At 44.5% G+C, this 22,299-nt stretch overlaps 1 protein-coding gene across 1 annotated transcript; it reads left to right on the forward strand.

Annotated features, from left to right (window-relative positions):
• Positions 1-1,072: 1,072 nt before the first annotated feature.
• Wdr82 (WD repeat domain 82) lies at positions 1,073-21,192 on the forward strand. Its single transcript, XM_032910445.1, has 9 exons — positions 1,073-1,555; positions 6,922-7,019; positions 10,629-10,695; positions 13,636-13,735; positions 14,201-14,317; positions 14,676-14,831; positions 15,136-15,205; positions 16,119-16,261; positions 18,599-21,192. Exons 1-9 carry the CDS (start codon positions 1,395-1,397, stop codon positions 18,626-18,628), a joined length of 942 nt encoding a protein of 313 aa, XP_032766336.1. The 5' UTR covers positions 1,073-1,394; the 3' UTR covers positions 18,629-21,192.
• The last annotated feature ends 1,107 nt before the right edge of the window (positions 21,193-22,299 follow it).

The following is a 22,299-nucleotide window of genomic DNA, read 5'->3' on the forward strand; positions in this document are numbered from 1 at the left end:
GGGCACATGGCGCCAGATCTGTCCTTGCTATCTCAAGCTTCATAGCAGCCTGTATCATCCTTTTTAAGCTCAAAAACAATCACTGGGGATTGAGAGCAACTGCCTGTGGGAGATTTTTTTCTAGAATAGATTTGCAGTTTGGAAAGTTGCCCTTCATTCAGGTTTAACTCAAACCGGCTCTTTCCCAGAACAAACTGTAGCCAGGAACTCTGCCCTTTGTCAGGAGGCAACTGCAGTACAAACTTAACAATCTTGCCGTTTTTCCTCAGCCAACAATTTCTCTTTCTGCGTGTAGATACCCTGTTTCTTTTTAAGGGACCTGAGAGACAACCTCCACATTTTTCAAGAAGACTCCTTTTTTCCCCCTGGTGTTCCATTTCGTGGTTTGTTTGTTAACCCAGGTTGTAAAGGTCATCACACCTTGCAATTACCTACCAGTGAGTGAAATGTCCCACAGCCCTTCCTAAGGTTCCCCCTCCTCCCTCACTAGAATTTAGCGATCTTCATGCGCTTTGACTCTCATAAAGTTTTAAAAGAAGTCCCAAGCTTCTGAAGTTCATAATGAATACCCAATTAAAAGTTCCACTTAAAATTTGTGCAACTGGCTGGGGATTTAGCTCAGTGGTAGAGCGCTTACCTAGGAAGCGCAAGGCCCTGGGTTCGGTCCCCAGCTCCGAAAAAAAGAACCAAAAAAAAAAAAAAATTTGTGCAACTATTGGTTGTACTTCATCCAAATAACAAAGGTGGTGTAGTGGTTAAGTCATTCGGTGATGGGCTCACCAGATTCACACCCACACAAACAGGCAGGCCTTTCCGCCAGAACCTGCAGCCACAGAGACACCTGCGTCTCCTTGGAGGTAGAAAGCACTCACAAGGGCACTAGTCCTGAGGCAACCTGAAGTCCTGCCCTCAAGAGAGGGTTTAGTTGCTCCGCACCCGTAGGCCACCCACTTCATATCAGAGAACTATGGGCTTACTATCCTGGGCTACAGCAATGGGAGCCAGCCCCGCTGACGTCATCGTTCCGCCCCCCGCTCGCGCCTCGGTTCCCGCCCCGCCCCCTTTCCCGGCATTCACCGCGGCACAGGCTCCTCGCCGTCTGATTTTGCTTCTCCCTTTAAGATGGCGGACACAATGAGCCGGCGGAGCGCCGGTTGGCCCTGAAGTGACTCTGGAGAACGGTCAGCGAGGTCCCGTCATCCCGGCAAGAGAGCGTTGCTTGAGGAAGAAGACGCCGCAGTCCCACTGTCAGCCGCCTTCCCGTTCGTCTCTAGCGCGGCGCCCGCACCGCCGGGGTTGGCCCTGAGCAGCCCGCCCGCTCGCTCGCCTCTCGGCCCCGCCCCGGCCCTGCGCCGCCGCCGCTGCCTTCAGCAGCAGCCGCTGCTGCCGCCGCCATGAAGCTGACCGACAGCGTGCTGAGGAGCTTCCGCGTCGCCAAGGTGTTCCGCGAGAACTCGGACAAGATCAACTGCTTTGACTTCAGTCCCAATGGCGAGACGGTCATCTCCAGTAGCGATGATGACTCCATCGTGCTCTATGACTGCCAGGAGGGCAAGTGAGTGTGATAGTGGCCCGGTTCCGAGTGCCCCTATCCTTCCTTCTGTCGCTGGTCTCCGACTAAGCACCCTACCCCCCCCCCCCGCATGTGGTGCAGGCGCTCTTGCCAGGGCCGCCTCCATCCCGCAGTGCTGCAGGAGATCCTCTTTAAGATGATGGTGGTTATTTCGTGTGCCTTTGGTCTCTTCCGAGCGCGCGACTCTCGCTTGCCAAACCCCACCTTGACCTTGACCTTTAAACGCCATGCCCGTGCACCCTGCGGCCGGACTAATAGCTCTTTCCACTCTGACGACTGTCAGAATGTGCGGGTGGACTTTGAGCTCGATGCAGAACAGATAGGAGTTGTTCTGTCCATCAGTGGCGTCAGCTCTCTGCCTTCACTGCGGTGACCTGGATTCAGCCCTGGCACGGTGCCCGCCCCCTACCCCTCAGCTTCCCGCGCGGCTTTTCTGCCATCAAGCCCCGCGGGATGCAGTTTTTAAGCTGCCGGGATTTATCGATTGTGCCCATGCGAGCTTGCTGGCCTTTCCCAGTACCGATACCCAGGCTTACAGTTAACTTGTTAAACAGCCTCTTGGAAACTTTTCTTTACCAGACTCATGAGAACTTGGCCGCCCCATTCTGGTCAAAATGTGAGCTCCCTTTAAAACAAAGAAAGCATTCCGGAACAATTTAGTGTTTCCTTTTGCATTACAAAAAAAAAAAAAAAGTTTACCCGCGTGTGGCGGCCCATCCAGTAATCTCAGCATTTGGGCGGCAAGAGGCAGTCAGACCTTGAGTTCTTTACTTCCTGACCGAGACCCTGACTCAAAACAGTTTAAAAAAAAAAAAAACCACCGCGAGATTGTGGTTTGCTTATAATTATCAAAATTTTGGAATTCTGGAACTGGTTATGGAAACGAGAATTTATGGATCTTTGCCGTTTTCATAACCTATCTCACCTCTGGAAGTGCAAGTCCTCGATAAGTAAGCAGTGACCTCTTTTGTAGCAGAAACTAGTTTAGGGTAAATTGGATTCCCTTTGTCAACTTCAGCTGCCCTTCCTAAACAGATGTTTGGTTTAATAGCTGTTTTCAACATTTTATTAAAGTTACCTGTGGTTTTGAATCCTTGGCTTTTTCTCTTTTTCCAGCTGTTCTTTTATTATTTTTTCAAATAATAGTTTTTTTTTGGAACTTGTCTCTCTCGAGTTTTCCTAAAGTAAGGCTGTTGTAGAATGAGCTGTGTACGATGTTCTTGATGGGTTTCCTCGCCGGAGTTCTAACAAAGTATTATATAAGGGTTGGGGGTTTAGCTCAGCGGTAGAGCGCTTGCCTAGCGAGCGCAAGGCCCTGGGTTCGGTCCCCAGCTCCGAAAAAAAAGAAAAAGAAAAAAAAAAAAAACAAAGTATTATATAACTATCTCTGGACTTCTGCTTGCTGTATGTGAGTTTCCTACAGTGGTGATCCTGGGAAAGAAAAAAATTACTCGGTGGACAAATAGTTACTTGAGTTGCTGTTCATATTCATGTGTTGATTATTATCATACACTGGGCTGACCATTTGATTCTGACACTTGGAACAAGTACTTTGAAGATGGTTTGTTCGAGATGTTTAGTGTGGTACATAGATCAGAATCTAACCCCCAAAACCTGTAAGGAAGTGCATATCCCTATTCAAAGGGATAAAATAAATACTAAGACTGTAAAACTGGTTTACTCAGGCATGTAACCATTTTACATGATTACAAACTTACAGAAAGTTACAGTGCTCCAAAGAACATTCTGCCCAGCAGTGCCTGTAATTTCAGCACTTGGGAGGCTGGGGTGAGAATTGAAATGCAACTTGAATAGCATAGAAAGACTCTGTCTCAAAAAACAGAATTTATGGGCTAGAGAGATGGTTAAGGGCACTTGCTACTCTTACAGAGGATCAAGTCAGTTCCAGCATAGAGGCTTATGACCATCTGTAACTGTAGTTCCAGAGGATTTGACCCCTACTTCTGGTTTCCCAGAGGTGGATTGCTCTTCCAGAGGTCCTGAGTTCAATGCCCATGGTGGCTCACAACCATCTGTATGCTGTCTTTTTTTTTTTTTTTTTTTTTTTTTTGGAGCTGGGGACCAACCCAGGGCCTTGCGCCCCTAGGTAAGCGCCTACCACTGAGCTAAATCCCCAGCCCCAACCATCTGTAATGAGATCTGATGCCCTCTTCTGGTGTGTCTGAAGACAGCTACACTGTACTTGTATAAATAAATCTTCAGAGAGAGAGAAATCCAGGAGCTGGAGAGATGGCTCAGTGGTTAAGAGCACATGTTAATCTTGCAGAGAATCTGGGTTCAGTCAGCAGCACCCACATGGAGGCTCACAATTACATTGAACCCCAGTTCCAGGGGATCTGATGATCTGACGTTCACTTCTGGACTCCTTGGGCATCAGGCGTGCATAGGGTGCCCATACGTGCAGATAAAATGCACATATTTGGGGTTGGGGATTTAGCTCAGTGGTAGAGCACTTGCCTAGCAAGCTCAAGGCCCTGGGTTCGGTCCTCAGCTCCAGAGGAGAAAAAAAAAAGCCGAACACCAAAATACACATATTTATAAAATCAATAGATCTAAAAAAAATACATATTTTAGAAGAATACTCCAATAATTCCAACAGTAGAAGAAAATTACTATTTCTTTGGAAGTAATATCTTTATTAGATAATACCAGTATTAGAATTTGGGTATTTGAAAATTGCAAAAACATAGTTGATTTTTGTTTGTTGTTTTTAAGTATACTACATCCCCAACAGTTGAACTTTAGCTATAGCACTAGCTGGCTTCCAACAGCAATTCTCCTGCCTCCACACTTGGCTTAAAAGCATTTTTTTAAAATTGAAAGTAGTTTTTCATACAATATTTCTCCTTACATTTTAATTGGGCTCGCAGGATCTGGTGATTTCCTTCCTTCCGGTGAGTCATGGGGGATTGAACTCTGGTTATTGAGCTTGGTGGAAGGTGCCTTTAGCCTCTAAACCATCATCTCACCTGTCCAAAAAGAGGTTGTGAGGGGTTTTGTTTTTGTTTGTCTGTTAAATGTTATAATGCAGTTCATCCCTTCCTTTCTTCGACTTGAAGGAGTATATAGGGGGTATTGTTTGTCATTGGTAATTCAAATTACCCAAAAACACTTCAAATTTTTTCTATTTATGTACGCACGCATGCACGCACGCACACACTCACCTGCATATGTGCTTAGTTTGCTTTCTTGAGACAGTGGTCTCATTTAGTCCAGGTTAACTATGTGTCCAAGGCTGGGCTTGAACTCCTGATCCCCAGTGCTGGATTATACATGTATACCCCAGCAGCAGCAGCAGCAGCAGGTAGCTTTGCTATTATTTTCTTTATTCATGCTTGCCTCTAGAATAATAGTTTTAAAGAAGCTTGCAAAAATACGTAGAAAAATGTACGCGAGAAGACACAACAGAGGTAATGCTGGGCATTGACTTTCAGAGCAGAGCTGAAATGAAAAATCGTTTTATAGTTTTCTTTCTTCAGGACAAAACTGTTAGTGGTTTGTTTTGTTTGTTTGAATTTAAGATCTACAACCATATCTTAGTGGAGCCCAGGGTTTTTTTTGATACCACGTATTTTAATATGATGGTTATTTGCAGGGTTGAAGATAGACTCCAGGACCCCACGCATGCTAGGCAAGCCTTCTATTACTGAGCCCTATCCCCGGCCCTGTCTTCTATTGTAGATGGGCTGAAGTACTAGGATTCAGTTTTACCACTGATAGATGCCAGTCAACATGCTCAGCCTCACTTAGTCAGTGCCTACCAAATGCTAACTGCAGAGCGGAACTTCAGGCAGTAGACTGGACCTGGTGTATTTGATTTCAAAACGGAAGGCATCTAGAAAGTAGTACAATACAGAACTCCTGTTCAGAATAGTTTTTATGAAGGAAAAGACCTCACCCTCTCTGACAAGTCAGACTGGGTCATTTGATCACTCAACCCGATGGTTCCAAAATAATTTGGCATTGAGAAGGTAAACATTCTTTTGCATAAACTCAAGCTCTTAGTGACTAGTAGTACACCAATCTTACTATATTTGGGGGAGTGGAGGGGACACACTTTGAGACAGGGTCTCATTTTGTAGTTGGGACTAGTCTTGAATTTGTAGTGACCCTCTCACCACCACCTTTAGAGTTCTGACTGGAATTTCAGATAGGAACTACCATGTCTAGCTTAAAGTTCTTCTAAGATGTGACTGTATGAAACATGTTAAAAGGTTTTCTTACTTTCTCACCTGATTCATATGGAAAGTTCTAGCATTCAAATTTTGTTTTCTAAAGCTGAGTAAATTTCCTGCCTGTGCCTCCCAGCACTCAGGAAGCAGAGGCAGGCAGTTGATCTGTGAATTTGAGGACAGCTTGGGCTACATAGAGAAACCCTGTCTTGAAAAATAAAAATAAAAAATATTAAACATTTTCTAGAGGTATTTAAGATTTTAAAAATTGCCTACTTTAAATAACCTGCAGCAAACGATTTGGTTGTAGGTTTTCCTGAGAGCCCTTTTATCTGATCATCAAAGTTTGAATTTAAGAGACTTCGACATTTAATTTTGAACTTTAGGTCGGAAACACACATGTTTACCTGAAAGTAAAAGCAAAAGGAACCAAGTAGTGGTGCTGGGAGAGTTAGGCTTGTCTTCTGAAAGACTCAGCTGTCACTCTGTACCTCTGGACAGTTTCCTAGACACTTCTGGACATTTTCTAGAGCAAGTATTGTTAGGAGTATAAGCAGTGTTGCACCGGTTTCAATCGTGACAAGTCATTGCCTTAAGAAAGTGCTGCCAAATGAATGGCTTAGGAAAGGTTACTGGCTTTGAGGTTTGCTCATATCCCTCAGGTGTGAGTCATGGTTTGTGATATCTCAAGTACATAGTCTTCCCAAAGTTTATATTTGAAGCTAGGTATGGTAGCCCACTCATAACTCTAGCACTAGAGAAGCCCAAGCAGGAGGATAGTGAGTTCAAGACCATCCTCAACTACATACATAGTGACTTAGAGACCAGGTGAGACCCTCCCTCAAGATCCCCCCCTTTGAATATTATAGTAAAAGATCGAATTAATATTCTACATTTTTTTCTAACCTGGGCCTTGGTGTTCACAAATGAAAGACTATTCTTGAGTAGCTGTTACAGTTGATCTTTATTTTTAAGATATGGGGGCTGGAGAGGTGGTTCTTGGTTAAGGCTCATACCACACTTGCAGGAGACTCAAATTGAGTCTTCTCATACTCTTTGCCCTATTCATACCACTCAGGTGTTGCTGTTTATCTGGAGATCTCGGTGTTTGTGATAGTGGATTCTGATGGCTTTTGTTTTTCCCTCTTTCATCAGACCAAAGAGAACCCTGTACAGTAAGAAATATGGTGTGGACCTCATCAGATACACCCATGCAGCAAACACAGTCGTTTACAGCTCTAACAAAATAGACGGTAAGCAAGCCTTAAAATCCTTGTGAGAACTCGTGCTTTGGTTATAGTTGATTGGAATATTTTCCCGGAATGTTACCAGCGCTGATTAAATTATTAAAAGTGAAAATGCTGGAAGCAAGCCACTAGCACTTCGGAAGGACTGGGAACAGAAAATAAAAAATGTCTGCAATGTGGAGTAGGAAAAGGAAGTAACTCAGTTGTGTTTATGATTTGCAGTCCTTGAAACTTGAAAGAATACGTGACACAACAATTAGTAAATACTAGCATTTAGAATATGTATGTGGATTAAACCAGGTGCAACGCTTTACCTCTCTATTCCTAGCACTTGGGAGTCTGAGGCTGCAGGAATGGGAGTACAGGGATAGCCAAGGTACATGCTGAGACCTTATCTTCTAAAGCAAAATTTGCAAATGTACTAAATGCAAAATGGAAAGGAGACCAAATGCATGAAATTAAGAATAGTAGAATTACCCCCAGCACTCGGGGAGGCTGGGGCACAGGGCCCTGATTTGAGCCCTACCTGGGCCATTGAGCATTTGTAACTAGACCCTGTCTTAAAAGCAACAGAGAAAGAGAAAAGGCTTCCAAATAGTTGGCAGAGGTTAGCTCTTCTGTGGTTTGTGTCACACAGTCTCTGTGGTTGTAAATTACAAGAATACTGGTTATTTTGTTTTAGAGTAAAGGTATTTCTATTTTTAAGAATTGAAACTTCCTTTTTAATAACTAGTCTCTGCTTTTGACTGATTTCCCCTTGAATAAATTCCTAAGTTGACAAAACTGTCTCAGTGATTGAACTGTCACATGCTTGTTACTTTATCTAATTTTAGCCTTATTAGTACTAGTTTACTAGTGCACTTTGTGCAGTAAGATTTCTTTGTTTTGGTTTATTGAAATAGTATTACTGTAATTCAGGTTGCCCTTGAATGCAGGATATCCCTACTCCATACTCCTGAGTACTGAGATTATAGGTCTGCGCTATGGCAGGCACAGTAGGTTTATTTGTATTTATGTGCATCTCTGTGTGGCTGTGTGCTTGTAGGGCCAGAACAGGGCATCAGGACCTCAGGAAGAACAGCAAGCACGGCTAACCACTGAGCCATCTTTCTGGAGTTACTTTTTTTTTCTTAAGTTTTATTTTTGATTGTGTGTGCACGTGTGTGGAGGTGGTGTGTACACATGTGAACCCAGGTGCCCACAGAGTCCAGACGCTGTCATATTCTGGAGTTGGAGTTACAGGCTCTTAGGAGCTATCCGACGTGGATGCTGGGAAAGAGCTCGGGTCCTCTGCAAGAACAGTGTGTGCTTGTAATCACAGTGATTTATTTTGCATCCCTCCCTATTTTGATACAGGCTCTCACTGTGTAGCCCTGGCTGGCCTTGTACTCTCTGTGTAGATCAGGTTGATCCTAAACTTACAGGAACCCTCCTTAGTGCTGGGATTTAAGATGAGCCTCCATGCCTGGCCACTCAGCAAGGAGAACTTAGGTTGCTGTTTTCCTCTGTCTTAAAGCAAACTGAGAGGCAGAAGTCTTTCTTTAATGAGACTTCTGTGCCTGAACTTGATTTTAGTACATATCTAATAAGCTCTTATTTTTCATGTTTGTGTCAAACATAGTTTTCTAAGTAGTCAATGCCATTGATGCTTGTGGATAAGGATTAATACTAGAATCCTAGGGGTTTATGAAATTATATATAAATGACTGGTATATATCTTTTGTTGGGTTGTTTTCTGGGCGATTAAATAATTCTCCAAATACGGTACACGATGAGGCAGATGTGTGGTACACACAAATGCGGTACACGATGAGGCAGATGTGTGGCGCTTGCAGCTTTGCTGCCTGACCTCTGCTGTGGGGTGTTGCCTTTCCTTCCTCAAGTGCGTCCTGCAGAGCTCCTCCAGTGCTCCGTTCTCTTTTGCCTGATTCCAGGCTGAGGTAGTAGTTTGTACAGTTTGAGGGTCTATGATACCACCCGGTACAGGAGATAACTGTACAGGCCACTGCCTTGCCAGGAACAGCGCACCAGCTACCAAATGTGGTGGAGAAGATGGTGAAGCCCTGCTCATCTCTGGGATTCCAGGTAATGGGAGGGGGATCTCCCTTTAGGTCAGGTGAGTAGTTCCTGGCACCAGAATAACCAGAATGCTTTGTGGTTGTCACTTGAGAAGTTTGGAGTTGTTCGGGTAAACTATGAAACTCTGTTACAGAATATATAGAAGGGTTCTTTTTTCCTCCCTCTTAAGGGCAAGTGCTCGCTCATTAGAAAGCATCCCTGCCAGCCAAGTGTGTTGCTCACACCAGTAATCCCAGCATTCGAGAGGCTGAGGCTGGAGGATTGCTGCTTTTTTGAGGCTACCCTGGGCTATATAATGTGTTCCAGTCTAGCATTGACTATAGCATGAGACTCTGTCTCAAAAAAGAGGATAGGTGAAGGGGGTGAGAAAGCCCACTCTTGCAAGCCACGTGACACTTTGGACCTCCTTATTGGACTTTTTACCTTTTCCCTCCTGCATTTGGTACCATGTTTTTCTATTGTTTCTCTTCCTAGTTTTTGTTTTGTTTGTTTTCATTGATGTTTCAGTTTGGTTTTTGAGACAGGTAAATGTATCCTGTGCTGGTCCCCAATGTGCTGAGATGACAGAGTTACTACATCCACCTTTTCTTCGTTTTTAGGAGCATAGTACTGTCTAGTTCTATTCTTACCTTTGTGGTGCTGGGGATTAAGCCACCGGCCACACCCACTAATGGCGTGCACTGTGCACTGAGCTGCACACCCAGCCTTACTCCATTCTGCTGTCAATCCTTTTTATTTTTTACTTTCATGTGTATGAGTGATTTGCTTGCCTGTATATCTATGTACCATGTATGTGTCTGGTGCTCAGGGAGGTTAGAAGAGGATGTCAGATCCTCTGGAACTGGAATTACAGATGACTGTGAACCACCTGGCTCCTGGGGACGGAAGCCTAGTGCTCTAAATTGCTGAGCCATAACCCCCATTGCTTACTTTTCTTGGTAGACTTCTTTTTCCTCTCTGGATCTTTCTTTCTTTGACAGAGTCTGTCTATGTAGCAGCCCCAACTATTACAAACTAACAGCCCTCTCATTTGCTCTTCTGATGCTCAGTGCAAGATTTATCACTTTGCAGACACTAAAATTAGTGTCTAGAACTAAAGATTTTTTTCTTCTTCCTTGCTAGGAAATACTTATACAGGACAAATTTATGCAGGACAAGTGGAATTATAACTTGCAAAGAATCCAAAGCTTGGTAACAAAACAATGATTTTTTAAGTGTAGGTTTTACTCTGAGTCTCTCAAACCTGCACCCCCTTAGAGTGCTGCAGATTGAACTTTGAGCTTTATTTACACACACTAGGTGAGCACATCCCCATTGAATTGTACACCCAGGCCCAAAATGATGATACTAAATGTTGTAATAAATTGCGGTCAACTGAATCTGTTTATGCACTCAAGCTGCTGAGAGAGGTTGTCCATGTCCATCTGTAATTTGCTTGTGTGATAGAATATAGTAGTTCTTAGGTCTTGTCTTTTCAAAAGTGAAAATGCAACATAAATTCCATTAGTACAATGTCCTCCCTTTGTTTTCTTACAGATACTATTCGTTACTTGTCCTTGCATGACAATAAATACATCAGATACTTTCCTGGACACAGCAAGAGGTAAGACACATTATTACAGTCACACTTCCTTCCAGCCTTGGGTAACTTAGAGAAGGGACGAGAAGGAGAGGTTTGCTGGTAAATGCTGTTCAGCATTCCTCTTCATCTTGTTAACTGATCTCAGTCAGTTCTTGCTTTACTGAGGTTATGGAAGCAGGAGATGGGATTTCAAAGATAACTATAGAATCTGTTAAAATTTAAGTAAGGTGCCAGGCAGTGGTGCACACCTTTAATCTCAGCGCTCAGAAGGGAGAGACATTGGATCTGTGAGATTGAGGATAGCCTGGTCAACACAGAAACCCTGTCTTGAAAAGCAAGGTAAGGGGGTGAGGCTCAAGTAAGGAGCTGAGAGTATAGCTTGGTGACTAAGCACATGCTTAGCTTGTGGATGGTTCTGAATTCAGTTTCCCACACTAGAAAGTAAATATAATTAAGAGGGGTTAAGTGTGGCTCAGTGCAAGACCATGCTTGCCGTATAAGAATCTGTGTCTCTGTGTGTGTGTCCATGTTAAGAAACATGTGGGCTAAAGTTATTAGGTGAAAACTTAATGCTGTAAAAATCAGACTTGGTATTTAGCAATACCAAATCCAAGATAGCTCTTAACAAAAGAACCATTTGCATTTATGAGGCCTTCCTCTGTGGAGGCCAACATTTGTGTTGGACTGTACATGAACAATGTCCCATATATGAAGGGGTTTTATTATTGTTTGGTTTTATTTATGTATATGATTATTTATATTTATATTGTTTAGTCTGCATATATATGTGCACACCAGAAGAGGTCATTAATCACTGAGCCATCTCTACAGCTTCCCCCTACCCCCTTTTGAGACAAGGTCCTTGGCCGTCCTAGAACTTACAGTGTAGACCAAGTTGACTTACAGAGAGAGATCTGCCTGTCTCTGCCTCCTAAGTGCTGAGACTAAACACATGTATGATACAGATGATACAGAGCTGTGTGTGCGGTGCCCTGACTGGTATTGTGTCCTTTTGCTATCTACCTGTTCACCTTTGGGCTTCGGCAATAGACCAAAGAAATGATTCCACCCAAGTCTTCACTTTGTGAGTCACTAAGTGTAATTGTGGTCCTTATAGAAGCACGGGCAACTGAAATGGCATCTCCCTCGTCTCCCAAGTAACTCCTTATATGTCTGAAGGAGCAGGGTCCTGAGGGTTCCTCGATAGCAGCTCCAACTGTTCTGACTTCGAGAGGGCCATGCCATGCCTAAAGGATGACAGGAGGGATAGCTGAGCGCTGCCTGTTAGAAGTGGCCCTTCTGCGTGGGGTGACACACACTTTTAATCCCAGCACCCAGGAGGCAGGGGCTCTGTGAATTGGAAGCCAATCTAGTGTGCACAACAAGCTCCAGGATGACCAGGGCTATGCAGAGAGATCCTGTCTCAAAAAGCAAGCAAACATCAAAAAGTGTACTGGAGCTGAGCAAGGTAGTATATTCCTGTATCCTGGTGCTCTGGAGGATGAGGTAGAAAGATTGTTTAGAGAGAGAACTTTGGATACATAGTAAACTAAAGGTCACCCTGGGATACATATTAACACCCTGTCTCAAACTCCTTCCCCTTCAAAGTAATTCAGTAAAGAAATTGCACTTACAAGCAGGTGGGGTATTTCTGCGTTGCAGAAGACAGGAAGTGTTGGTTACTGTGTAATGCCAAAGGATAGGCCACTGGTCATTTGCTTTGTTCTAGTGTTGGCACCTTGTGACCTGGCAGGTAAGTTTCCTACTGACCACAGGTTATATTCCCTGTGCTATCAGCCTTTTGTATCAACTGAGACCTTCTCTGAACTTTTAGAGCTAAATACTGTGACAAAACTGCATGTTTATAAGCATTCTGCTCCCTCTGTGTAAATGTAGCAGGATGGGCTACATGAAACCCTATCTCAAAACAAATAAAATAAGAAACACTTAGTGATCTATGTATGTAGATGTGTAGTAGGAAATCAGCACTACTATAATTCCAGAATGTTTTTATCACCCCTAAGAGAAACCCTGTACCCATTAGGGGCCATTCATCTAAGCGCCTCTCTAGATTTCCATATAAATGGCATCAACATGTGGCCTTTTGTGTTTGGTCTCTTTCATGTACATGATGTTTTTGAAGTTCATCCCTGTTGTCATAGGAATTAGCACTTGGTTCCTCTTTATTCTCAAATAATGTTGTGTCGTGTTTTTGTAGCCCACATCTTGGTGGTTTGTCAGTTAGTGCACATTTGGGTTATTCCCGTTTATAATGCTACTGTAAAATGTGAACATTTTTGTGTAGACATTTTCACTTTGCTCAAGTCCTTAGACCTAGGTGTAGAGTTTCTTAAGTCACATGACCATCTTTCCAGAAAAAGTAAGGTTTGTTGTTCAGGTTGGTTGCCTCGACTTTTCTGTGGTGGGGTCAGGGGACTGGACTTGGAACTCACTATGTAGATGAGGCTGGCACTGAACTCAGATCCATCCACCTGCCTGTACCTCCCAAGCACCACCACACCCATCCTGAGAGGATTGTAGAGCATCTGTACAATTTATTTCCTCAGTGTATATAAGGAGTTCTGACTCTCCCCTTCTCTTCCCCAGCACCGAGCCGCCTCTTATGACAGCCATTAGCGGGTGTGCATTAGTAGCTCACTGTGCTGTGACTCTTGGTAGAGTCACATGCTTTGTTTTTAACACTACCTTGTTAAACCATCTTCCACTGAGCCGTCCTTTTTTTCTTTTCACAAATGCTCTGTGTTTTGTTTTTTTTTTGTTTTTTTTTTTTCTCCATTGTATTAGCTGCTCTTGGTTGCTCTAGATAAGTCTGTGTATGCTTCCTAAGATGTTAGCCCTGGGAAGACAGGTATATATGTAGACAAGCAGAATGATTTAGGGCTCACATCCAATTTTTGCTCATATTTTGCTTCAACTCCTATTTATCTTGATACATTGCAGGGTGGTGGCCTTGTCCATGTCACCTGTGGATGACACTTTCATTTCTGGGTCTCTTGATAAGACCATTCGACTCTGGGATCTCCGGTCTCCTAACTGCCAGGTAATGGTACCTCACAGTTACATTTTTGAGCATTTTCTGTGGAAAGCATTATCAGCTCTCCCTCTCCGTTAAGGGAGACAACAGTGGTTCCATTTTGGGATCCCAGAGTCTTGTTATGTGGCAGCAAAACCTTTTACTAGTTGGCTCTGCTGGATGAGCAGATAGCCCACTCCAGAGCAGACTGCATTGTAATGTGGCTTAGTGCTTGAAAATGTTGCCTAGAGCCTTTAGCCTCCAGGACTTTGTCTCTCTCTGACTCTGTAATGGTGTAGATAAGGTTGGTGGGATGCACCCATCCTGTGGTGACCTTTTACATTTTAGTCAGGGTTTTGTTTGTTTACTTTTTAATCTTTTGTAGGTATGCTGGGTACAGTTCCTATTCCTTCCTTAGTTTTCAGTGGAAAAAGTCAATGATTGAGTAGTGGGCTCCTTCATTTATTAACTCTCTGTCCTCTTCTCTCTTAGGGCCTCATGCATCTACAGGGCAAACCCGTTTGTTCCTTTGATCCAGAAGGGTTAATTTTTGCTGCAGGTGTCAACTCAGAAATGGTCAAACTTTATGACCTTCGTTCTTTTGATAAGGTAAAATCTTTGAATCCTAGAGCTATCTTGAGGTTACAGAAAGGGCAACTTGGACATTTAAGGACCCTTTGGGCCAGACATGGTGGTACACACCTTTAATCCCAGCACTCCAGGGCAGTTACAGGTGGATCTCCATGAGTTCCAGGCCAGCCAGTGCTACATACACATAGTGAGACCTGTCTAAAGAGACTGCCTTCCTGTGGTAGAGGAGGATGGCGGCTAACAGAGTCACAGTGATTCACCCTTTGCTGCCCACTCAGGAAGAATCTAGATGGTATGGTAGACAATAAGAGAAGGAGTTCTGAGAAGGGAAGTGTGGTGTGTGGAGTGTGGGAACTGCTATGTTTGTGTTTTGCAGGGTCCATTTGCTACCTTTAAGATGCAGTATGATCGGACTTGTGAGTGGACAGGACTTAAGTTCAGCAACGATGGCAAACTGATACTCATCTCCACCAACGGCAGCTTCATCCGTCTCATTGACGCATTTAAGGGTGTGGTGATGCACACATTTGGGGTAAGCTGGCAGCTTTTGAATCTTAACTGTTTGTTTGGTTATAAGGCCTGGGTCCGGAAGCTGTTAGCTGGATGATAGAAATCATTGGTTATACTTGACTCAGTAATTAGTAAAAATGAACAAGTTCCCCTCCTCCCTTAATAGGGGGTTACTGTTGGGAGTGTTTTGTGTGAGGACAGCAACATTTGGTCTTTGTGACATTGCTCAAAGACCTTTGGTGGGAAGGGCTTTGTGTGTTGGGTTGGTTTTTATTACTGTTTTTATTACCCATCCCAGAATGAGAAACACACTTGTTTTGTTTCAGGGTTATGCTAATAGCAAAGCTGTTACACTCGAAGCTTCTTTTACTCCAGATTCACAGTTTATTATGATTGGTGAGCTGCCTTCGTTGTTATTTTTCTGATACCCTGTATTTGTTTGTTATCAAGGAAAGTACTTTCAGATTTTGGAATTTTCTTTACTTGTCACTCATAAGCATACATGTAGTGCCGTGTGTGGAGGTAACCTTCTAAAAGTCAGTTTTCTCATTAGTAGTCCATGGGTCAAACTCTCAGGTCCTCAAGCTCCCTGGCGGGCTAGCTAGTTAGCTACTTTTTACTTTTCCCTTCTGAGCCATCTTGGTGGCTCTTTTTTCTTTTTTCTTTCTTTTTTTTTTTTTTTTTTTTTTTTTTTTTTTTTTTTTTTTTTTTTTTTTTTTTTTTTTTTTGCTCTCATTATATAGCCCTGACTTTGAACTTGCTGTGTAGTCAAGAATGACCTTGGATTTCTGATTCTCCATCTCCCAAGTGCTGGGATTGCTGGCATGGACCATCACACTAGCATGAGTTCCTTATTAGAACTGGCAATGTACTGGTTTTTCCCTTCCTGGGCCGTAGAGTTAAGTTCTAGAAGCACTACACTACAGCCCTTGCATTCAGTAGTCTTGGCTGGATGTCGGCAGGCTCGTGGTATGTTGAAGTTACATAGGCACTGACTTAGGAACGGTGAAACACATCGAATCACCAGCCCTTGAGGGCTGCGGTTTGGAGACAGAGACAGGAAAGATGGGAATTTGAGGCTAGCTTGGGCTACATAGACAGTTCAAGGCTACTCTGGACTGTAACAAAACTAAGTCTCAGAAGGGAAGAAATAATTAGGTCAGGACCAATTCCCTGTGTCCCTCCCTCCATTGTCCTCTTGGTGTCTGCTGAGGAATGCATCCTGAAACTTTTCTCGATTGCAATTGATCTTTTTCTCACTTGTCTTTCTCCTCTCTTACAGTGTTATTGTCTTGATCATTTTTTCTAGGTTCAGAAGATGGCAAAATCCATGTGTGGAATGGGGAGAGCGGTATAAAAGTAGCTGTACTGGATGGGAAGCACACCGGCCCCATCACCTGTTTGCAGTTCAACCCCAAGTTTATGACCTTTGCCAGCGCCTGTTCCAACATGGTATGTGAACAGTGAGAGATGGTCTCCATATAGAGATTCTCTTTTTTGGGGTGGTGGGTACCTCAGACAGCAAGCTGTGTTCCACATATAGTACAAGTTCAGAAGTGGTGGCTTCCCTGTTACCCTGTATCATAGACATCTGACAAGACTGCTCCTTTTACAGTAATTCCTTTCCCAGTAAGATGGGATCTCCTGGGCAGCGGTGGAACACACCCTTAATCCCAGCACACGGGAGGCAGAGGCAGGGGGATCTCGGAGTTCAAGGCCAGCTTGGTCTACAGAGTGAGTTCCAGGATAGCCAGAGCTACATGGAGAAATGCTGTCTCAAAAGAAAAAGAGAAAAAAGGGGGGGGGGGCAGTAAGATGGGCTCATCTATGCTCTCCCAAGAGGTTCACAGGTCATATTTGGCTCTGGCCCTGGATTGTAAGCCCAACCTATTCAGACTCTCGGTATTCTTTTTACTTCTTATCATATTCTGCGTCCTTTCAGGAGTTGTGAGCATTGTTTTGCTTTGACTTCACTTTTGGAAATAAGGTTTCTCTAGCCAGGCTGACTGTATTCACATTAATCCACCTGCCTCAGTCTCCTGAATGCTGAAGTGAGGGGTATAGATGGTCATGTGTGGTGAGCTTTCTATTTCCAGATTCTCTTCCATTGAATTCCTCAAAACTTCTTCTAGTGGTTCATAATTAGCACTTAATTTGGTTTTGTTTGTGTGTGTGTGTGGGGGGGGGGTGTTTTCTTTTTTTCTCATTTAAGATTTAAGTCAGGGTCTCTCTGTATACCTAGCTATCTTAGAACTTAGAGATTCTCTTGGCTCTGCTCCCCAAGCACTGGGATTAAAGGTGTGTGTTGACATGCCCAGCTTCATTTTGTTTTTATTTTATGTATTCTTTTAAAATGTTTTTTGTTTTGTTCTGTTTTTTTAAGATTTACTTATTAAAAGTACATGGTAGCTGTCTTCAGACACACCAGAAGAGGGCATTGGATCTCATTACAGATGGTTGTGAGCCACTATGTGGTTGCTGGGAATTGAACTCAGGACCTCTGGAAGAGCAGTCAGTGCTCTTAACCACTGAGCCATCTCTCCGGCCCCTGTTTTGTGTATTCTTGAACATGTGCCATGGCACACATGTAGGGGTCAGGGGATGACCTGTGGGAATTGGTTCTCTCCTTTCACAGTGTGTGGTGCCAGGAATCAAATGCAGTCAGGCTAAGTAACAGACATCTTAATCATAGCACTTGGGAGGTAGAGGCAGGAAAACCAGGAGTTTAGTCCAGCCTAAGTTATATGAGACCCTGTGGCAAACCGAAAACAAAAAACAGCTCTGACGATATAGAAATGTTCACTGCTGTGCCTGATAACCTGATCTCTGGAACTCAGAAGGAGAAAAATCACCTCATACAAATTGTTTTCTGGCCTCTACAACACATGCACCACTGTGTGTGTGTGTGTGTGTGTGTGTGTGTGTGTGTGCGCGCGCGTGTGCATGTATGTGTGTGTACACGTACAAATACACAAATGTAACTCTAGAAAACAGGCCTGGAGATGAGCAGTAGATGAGTCTTAGTCTCTAGTTGCCCTTGAAGTGTGTCCATCTCTAAGGAGGGCCTTGGATGAGGCATTTCACTATTGCCTTTATCCAGAGCAGTTTCCACCCTTCCCCTGATACTGAACTTGGGGCTGCACCTTGTTCGTTTGTTTTTAGAAACCAAGAAGATAGAACCAGAAGAAATGTAGCAATGGCTGGAAATTGGAGCTTAGAGCACTTGCTTGCTATGTATGAAGCCCTGGCTGGGCTCAATCCTCCAGTACTGGAAGGACAGAAAGAAACTAATTTCAGCTGGGATGTCCGTACATACTTGTGATGTAAACATTTGGGAGGTAGAGATACAAAGATCCGTCCAGGGGTATCTGAGTATATAGTGAGTTTGAGATCAGCATGGGACACATAGGGCCAAAATGTTGCATAACATAAAGCTATGTTGCCACCTAGCCCTCAAAGGTAACAAAACCATCTCATCCAAATTTCTTCTTAGACTGGAAGAAGAGGGTATGATTGAGGCCACCTTGAGATTAGCTGTGAAGCCAGGTTACCCACACAGCTGTTTCCTTAACACACCAGGCAACTGTGGTGGGTGTAAGGGAGAGAGTGAGTGTTGGAAGTAAACAGAGCCATCTTTCAGAGTCTCTGACTTTATAAGTCAGGAGTAAGGGCTACCAGACCATAATTCCTTCACTACTGGGGTTGGGCCCCATGACTGATGCTGAAGATAGGGAAGCACCACCTTCCACAGTGAGAGATGCCTAAAAGCTGGTTTGTTTTTCCCTTCAGGCCTTCTGGTTACCCACCATTGATGACTGATCCTAACGCTGCTGGGCTATTTGTACAGTGAGGGCGGCCAACAGGAGAAAGTCTGAGGTGACTGAGATGACGGTGTTTGATTGATCATTTGACTGGGCCTGGAGAACATCTTCCCACGTGGCCTTCCCAGGGATGTGCTGTCCATCTGCTCTAAAGGATTACTTTGCTGAGCGCCTTCAGGAGGACCTTGGTGCTGCAGCTGCAGCTGGCACCCAGCCTTCCAGCTCTCACTGCACCAGACTCTTCAGAGTGTGACTAGACTTACAATCAGGACACAGAGGGGCGCCTGAACCCCTTCAGTTGTGAATGTACTTGCTGCTGAGGAGCCAGTGAAGTCACCACTTCCCGCACATCCTTCTCACCCCAGAAATACATGGGAAGCCGTGGTTCTGGTTTTGAGATGTTAGGGCAGCTCAGCACCCCTTGCCCTCACCCTGCATGTCTTGTTACTGGGTCTCCCTGTGTAATTAATTGTGGCATTATTCCACAACCATCATGTTTCTTAGGTGCCAAACATTTACAAAAATAAGTCTTCATATACCTTGGGGTCAAAGAAAGGACAAGTACAGAGGACCGTGTCTGTCAGGAGGCTAGTCAGTATTCCTGCACAGGTGGGTGGGGCAGACCTTGGGCTTAGATGCTGGGTGACAAAGGCCCAAGAGTCTGACAGGGAGGGAGGGGTAGCAGGTAAATTCTGAGAGCTGAAAGGTTTAGCAGCCTGGTGCACTTCCCCCATCAAGACAATCCCACAGTCTCTCTTGTGGGGGATCCTACCGAGCTTGGCTTGTACAAAAGCAAGGTAGTAGTATATTTTTGTACCTGAGTCACATCACGTTTTCCTGTGGGCCAGTATTGTGGAATGAGTCTGAGTTGTTTACACTGATGCCTTCCTTCCCTGCCCACCACAAATCGTGTACATAGTCAGCAGATGAAACCCCTCTTCTCCAGCTCCTACCCGAGAGCTGGCTCTAGGCCTGTGTTATATGTTCTATTTAGCCTTTTTATATATGACCCTTGATCTGTGTATTTGAACACTGTGTGTGTCCACTTACCTTTGTGCAGACGTGCACATTGCGTATGTGTATATGCCTGTCTCATCTAGCTTATCAAGAGTTCGGCAGGAGAGGGAAGCCTGCGGCCGAGAATGACTTTGTGGATAGTGTATGCCACAATCGTTAGTCTTCTCCGTTAACCTTAGGGATACAACGTGAAGCAGAGCTTCTAGTGTTTGCTGTTTCATGGCAGCTAAGTGGGGGCCTTGGGTGACTCCCTTGTGCTCTCTAAGCCACACCACGGGGCCCTCTCTACAGTGTTAGAATCTTTTGCCTGATTATGCTCTGTCTGCACCTGTATATGTGTGGCAGTCACTTTTGCATGGCTTCTGTGCCTGGCTTGTGGCATTTAGGGACAGGGTGCTGGAACCACAGTGTTTTTAGTTTGTCAGAACTTAATTGGCCAACAATAAGTCACTGTCACCTGCTGTGTCTACACTGTTGCCCTTTTTCTTGCTTTTTCCTGAGAGACTTTTAGCTAGACCCAGACTAGATGAGTTGCAGTTGACCTTTCCTTCCCAGCATGGCAGCCTTAGAGTAGGACAAACGGCTGTCAAATACTGATGCAGCGATATCCCTGCACATCCAGAAATCAAGACCCAGCAGGCTGTGATTTGCCCAAGAGTACCCAGCTGTAGCGGGTGGCAGGCAGGCCGTCACTGCTTCTGTGCAGCAGCAGACAGCCTTCCAGTCACCAACGCTACTTTTTAAGCAATTACTTTTTGACTTGTTATTCCAACTGAAATAAGTTGGACTGATACTGAAGTCTGTAAGCACTGCTGAACACTCCTGCTATAAATGTCTGCCTTCCCAGAGCAGACCACTGTAGGAACCAGGCGACCGGAGCTGTTACTGCCCACCTTCAGGGTTTAAAAGCCCATGTCCAAAAGACCCATTGAGGGCAAATGTCTAACTGTAGGTGAATATGGCTGCATGGCCTGAAAGTAGAGTGGCTTGCCTGACCGCAGGAAGTCATCTGAGTGTCCAGAGTTGAGGCATCATGCTTTTGGTAGGCATACTTCCTGCCCACAGCCTCTGCTGGGCCCTGTGGCCACAGAGCTGAGTTCTGAATTGGTAGGAAAAGGTGCAACTGGAATTTACATGGTCACAGGGTAAGAAAGAGGGAGAGCAGAGATGGCAGTTTGGGGTATGTTCCTGGGACGTATTCACTGTCCTCTGAAAGATCAGCCAGAGCCGCTGCTCTGTATGTGACAGCTGACACTGCACTGTTCAACCACCAGCCACTGGGGTATTTTTTAATAAATTATTCCCTGTTGTAATTGACAATTACTGCTTATGAAGGAAAATTGGGAGATCTTTAAGAACCAGTTTGCTACCCAATGGTACCACTGTTAATCTTGATGTTAAATGTTCCTTTAGATATCTCTGTGCATAAACTTTGGTGTTTACATAGTTGTTATTCTACTGTACATACAATTTTGTCCTTTTTGTACTTAACATATAAACTTTTTTTTGCCATGTTACCAGTCTTAAACAGAATTTTATAATTTATAGTCTCTTCTACTGAGTTTCTGTAACATTGCTTGTTCACATCTGACAGAATGTCCTGGCTCATGTGAAAATGCTGGCCCTCCTTTAGGCCTTTGGGCAACATGAACACACACACACACACCCTTCCCTCCTAGGCACAGTCCCTTCACCCCAGAAGCCAATTAAATTACCACAGGCCCAGTAATGGATAATTAGAAAAGGTAAGCCTGACCCAGCCCTGCTCTCCAGAGACCACCTCACTGTCTGCCTTGTGTCTGCAGTTTACGTCAAACTTTAATCAGACTGGCAAGCTCTTGTTAGAATAAGTTGCATCCTGCCAGGCCCTGTTGAAGGAAGGTAAGCATCTGGCAGTAGGACCTGCTGAGCCACTGCGTGGCTACCGCATTGGAAACCGCTGGAACTTGACTGAGTCAGAATAGGTGAAAACCTCGGCCTGCCACTTTAGAAGAAAACACTCTGACTGGGTTCAGTTGACCGCGTTGGCTCTCCTGCTCAGACTGCTCTAAGAATGAGAACCCTAAAGCCTGATAGGAATGTCCAACAGGATGGGTCAGCAGCTGAATGTTCTTACCACACAAACAGGATAACCTGGGTCCATCCCCAGCTCCCATGGTGAGAGGAGAAAACCCACTTTCTGGAAGTTGTCCTTAGGTTTCCACACATACCATTGCATTCACACCCAAAGTCACAAGTTTAAAAAGGAAAGCCTGCTGCAGCTACCACTCTGGCATGCTTGCAATAGACCAGGCATGCCCACTCGCTGGTGAACTGTGTGAACAAGAACAGTCAAGGCTGTGGAGCTGAGCTGGCTGGCTTAGCAGTCGGTAAGGGCACGAGGCAGGCACAGGATGTTGCCTACACTTTGCTCTGAGAGGATGTGGAGGAATGTGCTGAAGAAAGAGGAAGCCAAACTCAGCAGCCTTCAGCATCTGTCAGCTGCCTGCCTGGGGCTGGCTGCTGGGGCCAGGTGTGAGTCTGTCCACAAGTTACATGGGAAGTGGAAAATACCAGTGCTCTGTCCTGTCTTCCTGAATAATAAATAGGAAATGAAATCTAAGGTAAGGAAATAGGGATCTTGAACATCGCAGAGAAGTTAATTGCACAAGC

Source organism: Rattus rattus, chromosome 8 (genome assembly GCF_011064425.1).
Source record: "Rattus rattus isolate New Zealand chromosome 8, Rrattus_CSIRO_v1, whole genome shotgun sequence".
In the NCBI taxonomy this organism is placed as follows: domain Eukaryota; kingdom Metazoa; phylum Chordata; class Mammalia; order Rodentia; family Muridae; genus Rattus; species Rattus rattus.

What these genes read in the sequence shown, in the direction of transcription:
- Wdr82 (XM_032910445.1), top strand. Translation starts at nt 1,395, where the DNA reads ATGAAGCTGACCGACAGCGTGCTGAGGAGCTTCCGCGTCGCCAAGGTG. An exon ending in TTCACAGTTTATTATGATTG is followed by an intron (nt 15,206 to 16,118) that starts GTGAGCTGCCTT and finishes CATTTTTTCTAG; the next exon opens with GTTCAGAAGATGGCAAAATC. An exon ending in CCAGCGCCTGTTCCAACATG is followed by an intron (nt 16,262 to 18,598) that starts GTATGTGAACAG and finishes TTTTCCCTTCAG; the next exon opens with GCCTTCTGGTTACCCACCAT.